Raw genomic sequence first — 20,087 nt, 5'->3', positions numbered from 1 at the left:
AATACCCATGAAGCATAACGATTCATAGGAAATAAACAGAATCCTGAAGAAGTGTATGGTCTAATGGTTGAAACAAATCTCTGCAATGCATCAGCTTCTGTTTTGACATATTTAAACTGCTTCTGGGAAGTCACCGCCCCGACGCTGCATTTTTCATACGTTACGTCTCTTTCCTTTATTTAATTATAACACATTCTTATGTATTTATGCATCATGCTGGAACATAAGTTGAGGTGAGTGCATCAGACTTAATTTCACCCCCTGGCAATTAAACCAACCGTGTTGCATCAGGTTCAACTAGCTGTCAGTGGTTGTTCTTTGCAGATGTAGCTAGCGTGGCTGTCTCTGTGCCAACATGTAAAAATACTATAGTATACTTACTATGGTATAAATACTATAGTGAATACTGTACTAGTTACTGTTGTATAATGTAGTATTTACAGTTAACTATAGTATAAATACTGTAGTAAAATAAAACTGTAGTATATAATATAGTAATTAATGTAGTGTTTTTGCAGATTGTAATATAGTATTTAATGTAGTGTTTTTGTTTTATCTTTGACATAGAAGTGGATTATTTCTCCTTCATGAAACCTACTGGAGAAATACTAGAAGAGCACATTTTCTACAACCTGTAGGGAGTTAGGACTGGGGTCTGAACAGATAGTTCAGAGATTCTGCTCTTTTCTACAACCTGTAGGGAACACAATATATGGTCTGGCACAAATTGTGATGGGGGAGGGGAATGGGCTGGTGTATTCAAATGAAATACTGTAGTATTTAATATTGTTCAAAAAGTCTAGTGTTTTTGCGGACATTACTGTAGTATTTACCTGAGTGCTTTTTTTGTGGATAATACTGTAGAATGTACTATAGTATTCTACAGTATACTACACATTTTATACAACATTTCAAGTACTACATGTTTGAAGGATACTACAGTGTAGTATAGTATTCTACATTATACTACAGTTTACTATAGAATTCTATAGTAAGTACTGTAGTATTCTATAGTTAACTGTAGTATTTTTTAATGTGGGTGTGGTTGGTAGATAATGGCTCTGAGGATTTTTTTGTCTCTGTTAAACCTGTTGTGGGTCAAGAATGTGTGGGTGGCTAGCCTCTGAGGTGATCAATCTCTGTTTTTAGGTGGCAGGTGTTAGTGTTGTGGAGAGAGAGATAGAGAGATGATAGAGAGAGATTAGAAAGAGAGATGAGAGAGAGATGATAGAGAGAGATTATATATAGAGAGAGATGATAGAGAGAGATTATATATAGAGAGAGAGATGATAGAGAGAGATTATAGGGAGAGAGAGAGAGATGATAGAGAAGGAAGGTGCTTGGTCATGTGTAAGTAAAAAGGGCAAAGGTGCACATCTCCAGTCACAACTCCAGTCCTTGTACTATCAGACTGAATATACCTACTTTACAGTATATACTGTATGTGATAGTATTATACCTGGGTATTCAGGTGTGTGGACTGATTGATTGATCAATTACAGTTGAAGTCGGAAGTTTACATACAGTGAGGAAAAAAGTATTTGATCCCATGCTGATTTTGTACGTTTGCCCACTGACAGAAATTATCAGTCTATAATTTTAATGGTAGGCTTATTTGAACAGTGAGAGACAGAATAACAACAACAAAAATCCAGAAAAACACATGTAAAAAATGTTAGACATTTATTTGCATTTTAATGAGGGAAATAAGTATTTGACCCCTCTGCAAAACATGACTTAGTACTTGGTGGCAAAACCCTTGTTGGCAATCACAGAGGTCAGACGTTTCTTGTAGTTGGCCACCAGGTTTGCACACATCTCAGGAGGGATTTTGTCCCACTCCTCTTTGCAGATCTTCTCCAAGTCATTAAGGTTTCGAGGCTGACGTTTGGCAACTCGAACCTTCAGCTCCCTCCACAGATTTTCTATGGGATTAAGGTCTGGAGACTGGCTAGGCCACTCCAGGACCTTAATGTGCTTCTTCTTGAGCCACTCCTTTGTTGCCTTGGCCGTGTGTTTTGGGTCATTGTCATGCTGGAATACCCATCCACGACCCATTTTCAATGCCCTGGCTGAGGGAAGAAGGTTCTCACCCAAGATTTGACGGTACATGGCCTCGTCCATCGTCCCTTTGATGCGGTGAAGTTGTCCTGTCCCCTTAGCAGAAAAACACCCCCAAAGCATAATGTTTCCACCTCCATGTTTGACGGTGGGGATTATGTTCTTGGGGTCATAGGCAGCATTCCTCCTCCTTGCTGCCAAAGAGCTCCATTTTGGTCTCATCTGACCACAACACTTTCACCCAGTTGTCCTCTGAATCATTCAGATATTCATTGGCAAACTTCAGACGGGCATGTATATGTGCTTTCTTGGGCAGGGGGACCTTGCGGGCGCTGCAGGATTTCAGTCCTTCACGGCGTAGTGTGTTACCAATTGTTTTCTTGGTGACTATGGTCCCAGCTGCCTTGAGATCATTGACAAGATCCTCCCGTGTAGTTCTGGGCTGATTCCTCACCGTTGTCATGATCATTGCAACTCCACAAGGTGAGATCTTGCATGGAGCCCCAGGCCGAGGGAGATTGACAGTTCTTTTGTGTTTCTTCCATTTGCGAATAATCGCACAAACTGTTGTCACCTTCTCACCAAGCTGCTTGGCGATGGTCTTGGAGCCCATTCCAGCCTTGTGTAGGTCTACAATCTTGTCCCTGACATCCTTGGAGAGCTCTTTGGTCTTGGTCATGGTGGAGAGTTTGGAATCTGATTGATTGATTGCTTCTGTGGACAGGTGTCTTTTATACAGGTAACAAGCTGAGATTAGGAGCACTCCCTTTAAGAGTGTGCTCCTAATCTCAGCTCGTTACCTGTATAAAAGACACCTGGGAGCCAGAAATCTTTCTGATTGAGAGGGGGTCAAATACTTATTTCCCTCATTAAAATGCAAATCAATTTATAACATTTTTGACATGCATTTTTCTGGATTTTTTTGTTGTTATTCTGTCTCTCACTGTTCAAATAAACCTACCATTAAAATTATAGACTGCTCATTTCTTTGTCAGTGGGCAAATGTACAAAATCAGCAGGGGATCAAATACTTTTTTCCCTCACTGTACACCTTAGCCAAGTACATTTAAACTCAGTTTTAAACAATTCCTGACATTTAATCCTAGTAAAAATTCCCTGTCTTAGGTCAGTTAGGATCACCACTTTATTTTAACAATGTGAAATGTCAGAATAATAGCAGAGAGAATGATTTATTTCAGCTTTTATTTCTTTCATCACATTCCCAGTGGGTCAGAAGTTTAGATACACTCAATTAGTATTTGGTAGCATTACCTTTAAATAGTTTAACTTGGGTCAAACGTTTCGGGTAGCCTTCCACAAGCTTCCCACAATAAGTTGGGTGAATTTTGGCCCATTCCTCCTGACAGAGCTGGTGTAACTGAGTCAGGTTGGTAGGCCGCCTTGCTCGCACACGCTTTTTCAGTTCTGCCCACAAAGTTTCTATGGGATTGAGGTCAGGGCTTTGTGATGGCCACTCCAATACCTTCACTTTGTTCTCCTTAAGCCATTTTGCCACAACTTTGGAAGTATGCTTGGGGTCATTGTCCATTTGGAAGACCCATTTGCGACCAAGCTTTAACTTCGTGACTGATGTCTTGAGATGTTGCTTCAATATATCCACATAATTTTCTTCCCTCATGATACCATCTATTTTGTGAAGTGCACCAGTCCCTCCTGCAGCAAAGCACCCCCACAAAATGATGCTGCCACCCCGTGGTTCACGGTTGGGGTGGTGTTCTTTGGCTTGCAAGCCTCCCCCAATTTCCTCCAAACATAATGATGGTCATTATGGCCAAACAGTTCTATTTTTGTTTCATCAGACCAGAGGACATTTCTCCAAAAGTACGATCTTTGTCCCCATGTGCAGTTGCAAACCGTAGTCTGGCGTTTTTATGGCCGTTTTGGAGCAGTGGCATCTTCCATGCTGAGGGGCCTTTCAGGTTATGTTGACATAGGACTCGTTTTACTGTGGATATAGATACATTTGTACCTGTTTCCTCCAGTATCTTCACAAGGTCCTTTGCTGTTGTTCTGGGATTGATTTGCACTTTTCGCACAAAAGTACATTCATCTCTAGGAGACAGAGCGCGTCTCCTTCCTGAGCGGTATGACGGCTGCGTGGTCCCATGTTTATACTTTCGTACTATTGTTTGTACAGATGAATGTGGTACCTTCAGGCGTTTGGAAATCCCAAGGATGAACCAGACTTGTGGAGGCCTCCAATTTTTTTTCTGAGGTCTTGGCTGATTTTCCCATGATGTCACGCAGAGTCACTGAGTTTGAAGGTAGACCTTGAAATACATCCACAGGTACATCTCCAATTGACTCAAATGATGTCAATTATTCTATCAGAAGCTTCTAAAGCCATGACATCAGGCACAGTCAACTTAGTGTATGTAAACTTCTGACCCACTGGAATTGTGATACAGTGAATTATAAGTGAAATAATCTGTCTGTGAACAATTGTTGGAAAAATTACTTGTGTCATGCACACAGTAGATGTTCTAACCAACTTGCCAAAACTATAGTTTGTTAACAAGACATTTGTGGAGTGGTTGAAAAAATAGTTTTAATGACTCCAACCTAAGTGTATGTAAACTTCCGACTTCAACTGTAAGTGCCAGGGAGAAAAGTCAAGATCTACAGGTGTGCACTTCAGATCAAGGACTATCAAGCACCTCTAGCTACCAATTATCCTGTAAGCTTACAAGTACATCCCATGTGCCTCTCTTTATCAACATTGTCCCCTTCTCTCTCCCTTGCATCTTTTCTGATTTCAATATCTCTCCTTTCCAGGAGGCAGTGAGAACCCGGATGATGAGTACCACCGCACCGCCCAGAACAGCTGGGTCCAGCGAATGATCACCTCCCTCTTCAGCGACTCCTCACTGTTCAACACACGGGAGGGGCGGGCGGGGAAGGTCCATAACTTCATGCTGGGCCTCAACCTCAACACCAACATGCCCTTCTCCACCTTCGGAGACTTCATGTACCAGAACTCCTGCGCCTCCGTCGAGGATGAGGTGGACGCTGTCACAGGTCAGATGTCAAATCTGGTGATCCAGGAGTTCTAGATGTAACACATTCTAGATTCTATATTCCAGATATACCTGTTTGACAGGTCTATGACTGTTGTTACAGTCTAAATAAAGCAGATTCTAGATCCAGTAGAATTTGGCAATAGAGCTCTTGTTGGAGCTGTGTACTATTCAATAGACTTACGGTGGAGTTATTGAAAGGTTATGGTGGTGATTTTATTTAAGTCTGAGTGCATAATAAAACTGCCTCAATTACAGTACAGTTACAGCACAATAACGTTACTAAATGCCAGACTGTGTACAAATGGAAACCGCTATAGTATGACCATACACACACACACACACCCACACCTCCACATACCCATCCACACAACATTTCTACCTTAACACGTTCTGTATTTATTCTGCATCGTATTCCATAACGTTCTCAGACCCCGATGAGTTTGCTGATATCTACGAGCCCCTGGACGTGAAGAGTAAGAAGATCCATATAGTAGACAGTGGTTTGACCTATAACCTCCCGTACCCCCTCATCCTGCGGCCGCAGCGTGGCGTCGACCTCATCATCTCCTTTGACTTCTCAGCTCGCCCCAGCGACTCCAGCCCGCCCTTCAAGGTCATTGTGATGACAAGCGCTACCTGCCAGTACTTCCTGGTTTTAAAATCTTTGTGTTTATTTCATTTTATCATTGATAATTTTTTTGTGAGCAATTTCTGTGTAATTATTAAGGTGTTAAGATAAAAGTTTTAATAATTGAACTATGCAATAGTAATCAAGAGGCTAGCTTTTTGACTTGTGTTTGGTATATAGGAGCTTCTGCTGGCTGAGAAGTGGGCCCGGATGAACAAACTGCCGTTCCCTAAGATCGACCCTAAAGTGTTTGACCGCGAGGGCCTGAAAGAGTGCTACGTCTTCAAGCCAAAAAAGGGGGAAAGGAACTGCCCCACTGTCATCCATTTTGTCCTGGTCAACATCAACTTCAGGACGTTCAAAGCCCCTGGTAAGTACTGTATGTGTACTGTATAACTGAGGTAGGACCAAGTCACTGTTATTCGAGTCCACAACTCTTGTGTATACCATATGCATGTCTGTACAGGTTGTGTATGGGAAATATATTAGATTTCTTTAGTCGAGCAGTAGTCTGGTATACAAGAAAAAAAAAGAAAAAGAAAATCATGGTGTATAAGACACCTGTCTGATACGTGCCTGGTTGAGTGGACTGATCCATTGTGGAGGCCGTGGGGATGGCACAGTCCATCAGTCTTAGACTTATATTATGTACAATGGTGCAATACAAATACAGTTTTTATAACAAATGGTCGCTATCCACGGTTCTGAAACACATCAGTGCGCTGTTGAATTGGCGCTTGTTGCTATGTGCATAATGGTAAAGTTAAACAGCATATTGGTGTTGAGAACAATGTGGCGGAGGCAGCAGTGGAGTTAGGAGATGAGAAAACAATCCTTGCCTTAATTATCTAAGAAAAGTGAGGAGAGAGGAAACCCCAACTTAATTAGGTCTATAACCAATAGCCTAACCGTTAAATGTGCCTGGCTTTATAAATCATCCATATCTACATAAATAAGACACATCCTGCTTCTGTTGCCTGTTTTACTGTTTGGTTGGTGGTCTAATGATTCCGTGAGCAGCAATCCTCTTGCTGTTTTTAATCTTTGCTATGCTGTAATAAAGGCTTTACACTTGTTTTGTTAGACCAGCCTCTGGTATTATTTATAATGTATTTAATGTTGTTTACACTGTTCCAAATTATAATTTATAATAATAATAATAACCATCCTTTTTCCTTGATCTCCTTCTTATTGTTATTATTACTATTATTATGATCATCATTATAATAATAAGTAATGTCATTATCATTAGTAAGGTTAGTATAGCAGTCTTGTTGAACCACCATTGAGCTGTAGGCCAAAGAGAGCATCCTCTTTAGTCTTAATAACGTAACTTACGTAGGCCTATATTTCAATACTTATATAGGCTACTGTATCAATCAATCATTTATTTGTTCATGTCATCACACAGCATACAAGTTATTCATGACGTGAAATGCAATCAAGCATTTTAGTTTTAAAATAAAATAATAATTACCATAAACAATAAATAGGCCTAAACTGTTCCATTTCGGGAAATTTCATTAACGAATGAATGCGACTGTTTTTGACTTTGATGTAATAGAGGCTTTACAAAAAACAAAAAAAAATGTTACAACAGACTCTGTAGTATGCTTACAATTTATTTAGTGTTGTTTACGTTGTTCCAAACGGTCAGAAAAATTGTTGTAATCTAACAGCAGCTGTTTGGCACACATAATATGTACGAAGCGCTTGCTCCTTACCTTATTTTTCTTGATCTCCAGTATTTTCCACAACTAGTCAAATGTATTCCACACATCTGACTTCCCCTTTACCTCCTGTGCAACCAGTAAACGTTCCCCCGTTTCAAGTTTATTTGTCACGTCGTGTGCATCCATTTTTATGTAATGTGTTACGTTGTGAGTTGATTTTTCTATTTAACCTTTATTTAACTAGGCAAGTCACTTAAGAAAAAATTATTATTTACAATGACGTCCTACCCCGGCCAAACCCGGACGATGCTGGGCCAATTGTGCGCCGCCCTATGGGACTCCCAATCGCAGCCGGTTGTGATACAGCCTGGATTCGAACCAGGGTGTCTGTAGTGACGTAGTGCCTTAGACCACTGCGCCACTCGGTAGCCCCTGAGTTTATAACCAGTTTATCGAGTATATAACCAGTTTATTGATGTGGTAATGATATGCTAGTCAACTGCAATCCTCTAGTCATTTGTGTGTCTTAATTATTTAATCAAACAATTTTCTTAAAGCATCAGACAAGCTCAGTGCATATAGTTGATTTGATAAAAATACATAGGATGTGTCTGTATATGGAAACAATTTATCAGGGACAGCCCTAGCATACTGTTTTTTTAACCTTTATTTAATGTTCTGTTGCTGATGACTAGGATAAATGCAGAAAAAGATTTCAGGACTAGGCCTATCTGACTTATATGATTATGATGGTCATAATGCTTCTTGACAATGTCATAAAGTGTATTTACTTAGTCCAAGTAACATGACACAGGATAGTCATAATGCTTCATGACAGTGTCATGAAGTGTATTTTCTGCTAGATATTTAACATAATGTTAAATACATTATGAAGAAAAAAAATCACAATATACATAATTCATTACAACAACAACAAAGGACTTAAGAAACAAACTTTCAAACAAAAATAAACTTTTGACACTCATGTAGGTGTCCTAACCAGCCATAAAATAACATAATACAGTGCATTCGGAAAGTATTCAGACCCCTTGACTTTTTCAACATTTTTGTTACGTTTTGCCTTATTCTGAAATGGATTAAATAATTTTTTTACTCATCAATCTACAGACAATACCCCATAATGACAAAGCAAAAACAGGTTTTTAGAAATGTGTGCAAAGTGAAGAGGCGACTGCGGGATGCTGGCTTTCTAGGCAGAGTTGCAAAGAAAAAGCCATATCTCAGACTGGCCATTAAAAAGAAAAGATTAAGATGGGCAAAAGAACACAGACACTGGACAGAGGAACTCTGCCTAGAAGCCAGCATCCCGGAGTCGCCTCTTCACTGTTGACATTGAGACTGGTGTTTTGCGGGTACTATTTAATGAAGCTGCCAGTTGAGGACATGTGAGGCGCCTGTTTCTCAAACTAGACACTCTAATGTACTTGTCCTCTTGCTCAGTTGTGCACCGGGGCCTCCCACTCCTCTTTCTATACTGGTTAGAGACAGTTTTCTCTGTTCTGTGAAGGGAGTAGTACGCAGCGCTGTACGAGATCTTCAGTTTCTTGGCAATTTCTCACCTTGTAATCAAACCCACAAATGCTGATGCTCAAGATACTCAACTAGTCTAAAGAAGGCCAGTTTTATTGCTTCTTTAATCAGAACAACAGTTTTCAGCTGTGCTAACATAATTGCAAAAGGGTTTTCCAATGATCAATTAGCCTTTTAAAATGATAAACTTGGATTAGCTAACACAACATTCCATTGGAACACAGGAGTGATGGTTGCTGATAATGGGCCTCTGTACGCCTATGTAGATATTCCATTCAAAATAAGTCCTAGCTACAATAGTTATTTACAACATTAACAATGTCTACACTGTATTTCTGATCAATTTGATGTTATTTTAATGGACAAAAAAAATGTGCTTTTCTTTCAAAAACAAGGACATTTCTAGGTGACTCCAAACTTTTGAACGGTAGTGTATTCCATACATAAGAGTACGCTCCTTACTGACTGTGTTTGCCCATAGGGAATATGCTCCTAAGGAAGTTGAAGGTTTATGCTAGAAAAGAGGGTTGTGTGTGGGATTGGTATCTTAAAAGCTGCCTGGTGGGGTGACTCATAAGGAGAAGATCTGTGACCAGGTGCTATGGTGGGAATCTCTTGCTATGCTGGGAGCGAAGTGTGTGTAAACAGGGTATACATCATCGGCCATAGGAAGACAGGGACACACATAGACATTGGCCAGGCCTCTCTCCTCAGCTCACACACTGAATTATAGTGTTTTAGGGCCTCACGAACGAGGGACACTCACATGTATATATCCTCTGCTGTATTTGTGTTGTGTAGGAGAGAGAGTAGGCCATATCACTGGTCTGGTATTTCCCTGTAGAGTCAGTGACAAGTGTGTCATCATTTAGTGATCATTCATTCATGGAATTAGGAAATACATGAGAAGACATGTTTTAACAACCCAACCCAACCTCGTAAGGCAGACGGAAATAGTTGCTGTACCTGCAGGCAACAGATTACGTAGTGTGTGGCCATTTTGTCTAGTCCACGTCCTCAGTTAGAGCCCTGCATGGGCATGAATGTTAAGCCCTACCCATGCCCGATTGCTTCTGCCAGACCCTGCCCGAAACCCAAAATCAGAAATAACTTCCTCTGTTAGTAAATCCATTAGCTGCTCCTCTCTGTCTGTCACCCGCTCCCTGTGCGCTGCTCACTCTGCATGCGCTCTGCTCATGGTGGCTCTGCGTCTGTGAGTATCCAAAGCAACGGCTCCACTTGGGCTGCTCTGCTCAATGATGAGACATGAGAAAGCAGTTAGTGGTTAGCTACTTTTTACCACTAAACTCTGACAAAACTCGAGGAACATTATTATTTTCTGTGAAATATATTTGAGATAGAAGCACTTCTGACACCATGTTATGATCTTCGATCTCAGTCAGATATGGCTGTGTTGCGCAGCAGAGCACAAGCAAATGGCTCAGCTTAAAAATGTTAGTAATCGATTTACTGATACCCGAGCCTTGCCCGTACCCTAGTTATTGATGGAAAAACAGGCCATACCCGGCCCTGACTCGATGTATAATGTCGGGGCCCGTCGGACTATGGTTGTAAAGTACTATGGTTGTAGCCATCAATTGTCCAATTAACAATCACCCGTATTAGCAAACTTATTTCATTTCAAACTTCACATTTCTCATGTACAGACTACTTATCACAATGAACGATATCAGCAAAATTCCTGCGATAAGTGATCGGTATGGTCGGTGTCAATCATTTGCAGTTTATCGTCCCAGCTCTAACTCAACAGTGAAATCGAAGCTAACCTCAAGGGTTAAGTTAAGGCGTTCATTCCGAGTTGTTAAAAGGAAAGAGTCAACCATTCTGAATCTTATATTGTTTTTTGTGCATCTTTTAGGGATGTTCTATTGAACCCATGACATTCAGAGCCATAACTCACGGTTTAAGAGATAAGATGTTAACAGGCACTCGTATTGCCCCGAGTGGAGGAGAAATTGCCATGTAAATAAAATGACTAGCCATCGTTTGTTAAAACGGGTTGACAGCTCACCATCACCCTGGAGCTTGGGCTGAAACATCCATAGTTCTCAATGAGTCATATGATATAGGCTAGTATTAGCTATCACTGTCACACAAGGAAAGAATGGTATATGGCCAATTATTAGTTAGTCATAGTCACTATCATCCTGAAGGACATATAGTGCCTTCAGAAAGTATTCACAGGCTTTCTTCATTTCACTCTGTCATTCAGGTTATTATTGGAGAGTAACTACAATGTTGTTGATCCATCCCCAGTTCTCTCTTGTCACAGCCATTAAACTCTATAACTGTTTTAAAGTCACCATTGGCCTCATGGTGAAATCCTGAGTGGTTTCCTTCCTCTCTGCCAACTGAGTTATGAAGGACTCCTGTATATTTGTAGTGACTGGATGTATTGATACACCATCCAAAGTGTGATTAATAACTTTACCATGCTCAAAGGGATTTTGAAGTCTCCTTTTTTTTACCCATCTACCAATAGGTACCCTTCTTTGGGAGGCATTGGAAAAACCATCCTGGTCTTTGTGGTTGAACATGTGTTTGAAATTCACTGCTCGACTGAGGGACCTTACAGATAATTTTATGTGTGGAGTACAAAGATGAGGTAGTCCTAAAAAAATAATGTTAAAAACACTTATCTGTGAGTCCATGACTTTTTAAGCACATTTTTACTCCTTAACTTATTTAGGCTTGCCATAACAAAGAGGTTGAATACTTATTGACTAAAGACATTTCAGCTCTACATTTTTATTAATTTGTAAAAATGTCTAATTCCACGTTGACATTATGGGGTATTGTGTGTAGGCCAGTGACACAACATCTCAATTTAATCCATTTTAAATTCAGGCTGTAACACAACACAATGTGGAAAAAGTCAAGGGGTGTTGATACTTTCTGAAGTACATATCATCCTGTTGCTGTGTGTTTGAAGGAGTTCCTCGTGAGACAGAAAAGGAGAAGGAGATGGCTGACTTTGACATCTTCGACGACCCTGAGACGCCGTACTCCACGTTTAACTTCCAGTACTCCAACCAGGCCTTCACACAGCTCCACGACCTCATGGAGTTCAACACGCTCAACAACATCGAGGTACGTTCAGCCTTCAACTGCCTCACCACTGGCTACTGTACCTCCATTTCTAAATATGTTAGAAGGTCAGACAGTCATTGGAAGAGTTAGATAAATTAGGAGCTCTAAAAACGGGTATGTCGATATGGAATGTTCAAACATCAAGGTCAATTTGAATGCTGGAGCCATACTAGTTTTCTCTGGGGTTGGTGTGTTATGGTGTTGGTGTGTTTTACAACATCAAGGTCAAATTGACATTCAGTTGTTCTGGCTCTTATGCACTTTGTGTGGCTGTCTAAAAAGATCCCACGAATCAAAAGGTCAGTTCAGTCGGTCAGAACTAATATGCCAATGACTAAAGGGGTTTCTCGATATGACAGAAGTACTGTATGTAGGTAGATACTGATTCCTGCTCCTGATTCCTGCTCAAACCACCCTCAACAAAGAGGTCAGTTTGGTTAGCCAGAACTAATGTATGTAAAACAACATTGCAACAATGTAAATGTCAGTTCAGCCAGGCAGATGTAATGTATGTAAAACATTCCAGAAACATCAATGTTTGCTCAATTATCTGTCAGTAACTAGGGGTCCCCCGGACATGGAACTTCAAACATCTGTGTAGGCCTATGCTGATTGTTTTTTATCTAACCTCTAACCACATTTAAATTAATTATGATTTCTTGTTAACGGTCATTTGACTAACCACTTGTGTAGGTTAATACAGAGTGTTTTATCCATTCCACATCTCTCTTGACCAGGTGATAAAAGAGGCCATTAAGGAGAGCATCATGTACAGGAAGGAGAATCCATCCCGCTGCTCCGTGTCCCTCTCACTCAATGAGATCCAAAACAAAATGTTCCTGAAGCGGGAGACGCGGGAGAAACCCCTGAAGTGAGAGCCGGAATGCTGGGAAGAGCAAGGTCAAGCTATCAGACGAAACTGTGCCATTGGAGAGTGGAGATTTTCCAATATTTTTACATTTTCATTAGGGAAACTTTGTTGGTTTGTTTTGTCCATTTAATGTGAATGAAGAGGGTTTGGTGTAAAACATGGAAACCAGTGGTGGATATCACTGAACAACATGACAAAGACTTGTTATGGACCCTAAAGTTGAGTGATATAAAGTCTGAAGAGATGTTAAAATAGCAGTAAACTAAACTCTAGGCTCCTTAATTGACTTTCCATTTTTACAAGTGCTACTCATGTATGTATTATGTGTTTTTAATGTAGAGGGTTTTCCTACAGTATAGTTGTAAACAGTTCTTACTGATCTAAACAAGTGATCTCATAGGAAACCATGGAAACCATAGAAGAAGAGGCGTCCTTAAACCATCAGGTTCTGTTCGATGCCAACTACTAAAACACCGCCAAGTGCAACTGTCTGGATTCCTCAAACATCTCAATTATGTTTATTCAACGCAGGGAGTGGCTCCAACAACAAACAACACTCAACACCATAGAAACGGCCTTTCTGTCTGCCTCCTTTATAGTCCTCTCTCACGTTAGAGTGTGTTTATTTTCCTGACTGTGTTATTTCAGGCTTCCCCTTATATACTCAGACCAAGTTTTTTTGGGGGCAGAGTAATTTCCTCCCACCGTGATCCCTCCTCACCCCCACCATCCTCCCATACTCTTCCCCGCAGATATGGTCTGGTGTGTCTGTGCTGAGGTGGGGTGAGAGGGGTGGGGTGTAACCCTGGAGAGGGTGTGGTGTGATGGCTTCACGGCTCTTGTCGGCACACAATGGAATTTCAAACACTACACCTACACCTGCAGCAGCGTCTGAAGAGAACTGTCTGACATACTACACCTACACTTGCAGGGGTCAAGGGGTATCCAGTGTGCTGTGGAATTTTACACAGAACAGAAAACACTGTCTGCTGACCATGGTCTGCCTGAGCTCACATTTAAGCCTAGTTTTTATAACAATGTTATGTAAAACAGGTGATTTTCGAAATCTTTTATCACAGTAGCCCAAACTTCAGTTACTTCTAGCTGGCAACTTGTTTTTTGTGTGTTTTTACTGTGTATTTTCTTTTGTGCAAATTAATATTTCTGCATTCTTTGACCCTTTAACCTTATTGTTTATTACTTTTAGGTCACAGGAGGTTGGTGGCATCTTAATTGGGGAGGACAGGCTCGTGGTAATGACTGGAGTGGAATGGTATCAAATACATCAAACACATGGTTTCCAAGAAATCTTGGTTTCCAGGTGTTTGATGCCATTCCATTCGCTCTGTTCTTGCCATTATTATGAGCCGTCCTCCCCTCAGCAGCCTCCACTGCTTTAAGTCTCCCAGAGATTGTCATATTGTTGTTGGCTATTTTCATACTGAATTGCATTTCATACTGAACTTTGTGCAACGTCGCACAAGCAATGACAGTCATACCGCTTGATCTTTTCAGGACACCTGTGTGGCATCTTTTTATTTAATGGATTTTATTCTCTTAGGTAGAATGAGTACATGGAGAGTAGGAAATATTTGTCTTTTTTTTCATGTAAAGCTGTCTTGGACTACAGTTAATATGGACTACAGTCTTATTTTTTTGTTTTTTTGCAATTTTTACAATTATGGGAAATAAAGTGTTAAAAGGATTTCAAACTGAGAATATCCAAGTAGTGTAGTCATACACTTCTGCTTTTCTTACTATGTCATTTTTATTATTTTAACCAATAACATACACCATGTTTATGTACAACGTACATGTAATTGAATAAAAGTCCCCCGTTTTCTTCTTTCTCAGTAGTCCAACACCCACTATACATGTTATTGTGACTAGGAAAAGGGAAAGAAATCCAGGTTGTACAAGTACTTGCTAACACTATTCATGTCATGCAACGTTTCCACTATAAAAATGGCAACTTGATGCTTGAATTCACGACCATGTAGATCCCGGAAATCAGAGGTTTAACACACACACACACTGTAACTTTCACTGGACTGGAAAACATATTTTAGGCTTATGAAAGGAAATGACCTAGATCTGGCTGTGTCTTTTTCATAGGTCTGCTACTATGGGAAACCCCATCACAACAAGGACAATGTGGCCACAGTAAAATAATCCACCTGAAACCTTCATAAAATGAAGCCCAGGCAGTTTCTTAGCAGAATCTTCCTCCAGCTACAGAACATAACCGTAGCCACCCACAGGCTGGTTAGAGACCTGTTGAAGCACATCGCACAGTAAATCATTACATTTTCCAATTAAATCATCATGCAAAAGTAATATTCCCATCATGTGAGAGTACTAATTATGTGCTTAGGATAGTTTGCTGCGGTGCACGTCTGAGGGTGCCTCCTCTCTGGCATGAAAACCACTCGCCTAACGCCCTCTGGATTGACTTTAACGTGCTCCGCTTACTGTAGCCTAGCTGCACAGCACAGCCATGCCTGGCAGACACACAGACAGCCATTCAGAAACCTTCAAGGCCTTTGAAGGCTACACTCAAAAGCCTTGTCGCCCTAGAGTGCTGTCTGCCTGTCTTTCTTAATGTATGTGAGGTGAGAATGATTTTCATATTGGCGTGTTATTATGTTATTCTAACACACCACACGTAAGGGTCATGTATGTGCCTGCATGTTTTCTTCTTGATGTGCTGAGTCATTCTCACCGCACACAGACAGACAGGCTGTGGTGCACCCCAGTAACCAAGACAGGGCTGCTCTGGAGGAACGCACGCAACCAGACACACACAGGCCTCTACCATCATACAGTGTACTGTGTATCAACTATAGAACGAGTATCATTGTGGAGAACAATTTACTATAACGTATGTTAGATTTACTATGAAATAAATATATACAATAACCTATGTTAGATTTACTATGAAATAAATATATACAATAACCTATTTTAGATTTACTATGAAATAAATATATACAATAACCTATGTTAGATTTACAATAACCTCTGCACACTTGCAGGCATCAACCTGCGTGTGGTATATATCAGGTCAGTCAGACTGTGTGTGGTACATGTCAGGTCAGTCAGACTGTGTGGTATATATCAGGTCAGTCAGACTGTGTGGTATATATCAGGTCAGACAGACAGTGTGTGGTACATATCAGGTCAGTCAGACTGTGTGATACATATCAGGTCAGTCAGACTGTGTGTGGTACATGTCAGGTCAGTCAGACTGTGTGGTACATATCAGGTCAGTCAGACTGTGTGGTACATATCAGGTCAGTCAGACTGTGTGTGGTACATGTCAGGTCAGTCAGACTGTATGGTACATATCAGGTCAGTCAGACTGTATGGTACATATCAGGTCAGTCAGACTGTGTGATACATATCAGGTCAGTCAGACTGTGTGTGGTACATGTCAGGTCAGTCAGACTGTGTGGTACATATCAGGTCAGTCAGACTGTGTGGTACATATCAGGTCAGTCAGACTGTGTGTGGTACATGTCAGGTCAGTCAGACTGTATGGTATATATCAGGTCAGTCAGACTGTATGGTACATATCAGGTCAGTCAGACTGTGTGTGGTACATATCAGGTCAGTCAGACTGTGTGGTACATGTCAGGTCAGTCAGACTGTGTGTGGTACATATCAGGTCAGTCAGACTGTGTGTGGTACATATCAGGTCAGTCAGACTGTGTGGTACATGTCAGGTCAGTCAGACTGTATGGTACATATCAGGTCAGTCAGACTGTGTGGTACATATCAGGTCAGTCAGACTGTGTGGTACATATCAGGTCAGTCAGACTGTGTGTGGTACATATCAGGTCAGTCAGACTGTGTGGTACATGTCAGGTCAGTCAGTCAGACTGTGTGTGGTACATGTCAGGTCAGTCAGACTGTGTGGTACATATCAGGTCAGTCAGACTGTGTGGTACATATCAGGTCAGTCAGACTGTGTGTGGTACATGTCAGGTCAGTCAGACTGTGTGTGGTACATATCAGGTCAGTCAGACTGTGTGGTACATGTCAGGTCAGACAGACTGTGTGGTACATGTCAGGTCAGTCAGACTGTATGGTACATATCAGGTCAGTCAGACTGTGTGTGGTACATATCAGGTCAGTCAGACTGTGTGGTACATATCAGGTCAGTCAGACTGTGTGTGGTACATATCAGGTCAGTCAGACTGTGTGGTACATGTCAGGTCAGTCAGACTGTGTGTGGTACATGTCAGGTCAGTCAGACTCTGTGTGGTACATGTCAGGTCAGTCAGACTGTGTGGTACATATCAGGTCAGTCAGACTGTGTGGTACATATGAGGTCAGTCAGACTGTGTGTGGTACATGTCAGGTCAGTCAGACTGTATGGTACATATCAGGTCAGTCAGACTGTGTGTGGTACATATCAGGTCAGTCAGACTGTGTGGTACATGTCAGGTCAGTCAGACAGTGTGTGGTACATATCAGGTCAGTCAGACTGTGTGTGGTACATATCAGGTCAGTCAGACTGTGTGGTACATGTCAGGTCAGTCAGACTGTGTGGTACATGTCAGGTCAGTCAGACTGTATGGTACATATCAGGTCAGTCAGACTGTGTGTGGTACATATCAGGTCAGTCAGACTGTGTGGTACATATCAGGTCAGTCAGACTGTGTGTGGTACATATCAGGTCAGTCAGACTCTGTGGTACATGTCAGGTCAGTCAGACTGTGTGTGGTACATATCAGGTCAGTCAGAATGTGTGTGGTACATGTCAGGTCAGTCAGACTGTGTGTGGTACATATCAGGTCAGTCAGACTGTGTGTGGTACATATCAGGTCAGTCAGACTGTGGTACATATCAGGTCAGTCAGACTGTGTGGTACATATCAGGTCAGTCAGACTGTGTGTGGTACATATCAGGTCAGTCAGGTCCGTCCTGTCTCTATTATACTCACACTTTCTCCTACACCACACAGTACTATTCTAGACCAGTTTGTCAGATTCCATTTTCTTCCACCACACACTCCAACACAGTCACACACACACACACCCAACACAGTCACACACACACACCCAACACAGTCACACTCACACACCCAACACAGTCACACACCCAACACAGTCACACACCCAACACAGTCAAACACCCAACACAGTGAGCAGTCCTTTCTCACACAGCTGGCACAGACCGGGACTTGGCGGCCCGTCAGATACAGTGGTGAGGTCCATCATGTCTGACCCAGTGGTGAGGTCCATCATGTCTGACCCAGTGGTGAGGTCCATCATGTCTGACCCAGTGGTGAGGTCCATCATGTCTGACCCAGTGGTGAGGTCCATCATGTTTGACCCAGTGGTGAGGTCCATCATGTTTGACCCAGTGGTGAGGTCCATCATGTCTGACCCAGTGGTGAGGTCCATCATGTTTGACCCAGTGGTGAGGTCCATCATGTTTGACCCAGTGGTGAGGTCCATCATGTCTGACCCAGTGGTGAGGTCCATCATGTCTGACCCAGTGGTGAGGTCCATCATGTCTGACCCAGTGGGAAATAATGTTTGTGTTGTCTTTTATCTTCAACAAGAGATAAAAGGCCAACAATCTAGACACGGCCCATTAGAAATGTTACTCTTAATTCCCACTAATATTAGGGTGTGTCCATTCTCATGAGTGCCACACCAAGGGTGTAGTATTTTGATATCCAGGCTCTACCAGTAAGTGAAGTTTATTATGAGTCAGGAATATTTTTCATGTGCAATTTTTGGGAATATGTTCTTTTAACAAAGACCATCTGTGGGGTTCATGATGACAAAGATAAAAACCAGCTGGTAATGGGAAACTTTGTCTCTATTTCCTGCAAAACAAAAAATAGCACTTTCATCATCTGACGCTGTCTTGACATCATGGAGTGTATGCTGCACGGAGTTGCTCTGTTATCCTATATGGGGGACCACCATGGTCGACTTGCAGGCAGTTACCACCCGTGACCAGCACAGCATGTTCAGTAAAGTAAATACTTCCACCATAGCCTTTTACGAGTAGTGAGTGTGGTGAGTCACACAGTGAACAGCTGTACTATGTAATCTGTTTAGATTCTCAGCTTCCTGAAGTAAACCATGCTCTCTATCAATGGAGGAAGTACATGTATCTTGTATTCAACTCTAATCCATTAAAGTGAACATATGATAGTAGTTAATTTGATCTAAAAGAAAACACTACAGTGGTTTAGAAATACATGGTCTCATTACCAAACATATGTTTCAGTAGATGCACTGCACATACATTCGTTTTTTTATTTTACCAGGCAGGTCAATCAAGAACAAATTATTATTTACAATGAAGGCCTATTCAGTGGGGGACAAATAACCCAAAAGTCATACTGTAGTAAAAGTAAAGATACCTTAATAGAAAATGACTTGTAAAAGTGAAAGTTGCCCAGTAAAATATAATTTGAGCAAAAGTGTAAAAGTATTTGGTTTTAAATATACTAAAGTATCAAAAGTAAATGTAATTGCTAAAATGTACTTAAGTATCAAAAGTAAAAGTATTAATAATTTCAAATTCCTTATATTATGCAAACCAGACAGCACAATTTTCTTTCTTTTCTTTCTTTTTTTACAGATAGCCAGCAGTACACTATAACACTCTGACATTAATTTACAAACAGTGTCAGGGAAAATGTATGGAGTAAAAAGTACATTATTTTCTTTAGGAACGTAGTGAAGTAAAAGTTGTCAAAAATATTAATAATAAAGTAAAGTACAGAAACCCCAAAAAACGACTTAAGTAGTACTTTAAAGTATTTTTACTTAAGTACTTTACACACTGGGTCTGTTTAACTCTTTAATAAACCTTTACTATACAGCTTTTGATACTACCTCACTAATCTATTTCCTATGCTCTGGTGCCACCTGGTGAGTTAAATACGCAGGTAGTTAAACAGAGGTAGAGAGAGAGGTAGAGGTAGAGAGAGGTAGATTAAAAAAAGAGAGAGACAGGTAGAGAGGTAGAGAGAGAGAGAGAGAAAGATCATGAGCAGATGAGCTCCTGCATTTTTCAGCATGTTCTTAAAAAAAGCTAGATTTAGAGTTAGATAAACGTGGATTATTTTGTTCAGGGACATATACAGGATGCTACCCTCTACAACATAACCTTCACTCCAA

The 20,087-nt window shown here is 41.0% G+C and overlaps 1 protein-coding gene across 1 annotated transcript in view; it reads left to right on the top strand.

The window, feature by feature from the left end:
- pla2g4ab (phospholipase A2, group IVAb (cytosolic, calcium-dependent)) overlaps positions 1-13,205 on the top strand; it is a 47,909-nt gene extending 34,704 nt beyond the window's left edge. The window contains exons 14-18 of the mRNA XM_014123555.3: positions 4,858-5,100; positions 5,531-5,715; positions 5,911-6,100; positions 11,908-12,065; positions 12,803-13,205. Coding sequence (XP_013979030.1) covers positions 4,858-5,100; positions 5,531-5,715; positions 5,911-6,100; positions 11,908-12,065; positions 12,803-12,940 — 914 coding nt within the window. The 3' untranslated portion in view covers positions 12,941-13,205. The remainder of the gene's footprint in view (positions 1-4,857; positions 5,101-5,530; positions 5,716-5,910; positions 6,101-11,907; positions 12,066-12,802) is intronic.
- The last annotated feature ends 6,882 nt before the right edge of the window (positions 13,206-20,087 follow it).

The sequence above is a fragment of the Salmo salar genome, chromosome 10 (assembly GCF_965601325.2).
Source record: "Salmo salar chromosome 10, fSalSal1, whole genome shotgun sequence".
Lineage (NCBI taxonomy): Eukaryota > Metazoa > Chordata > Actinopteri > Salmoniformes > Salmonidae > Salmo > Salmo salar.
This window is presented reverse-complemented; position numbering and strand designations above follow the sequence as displayed.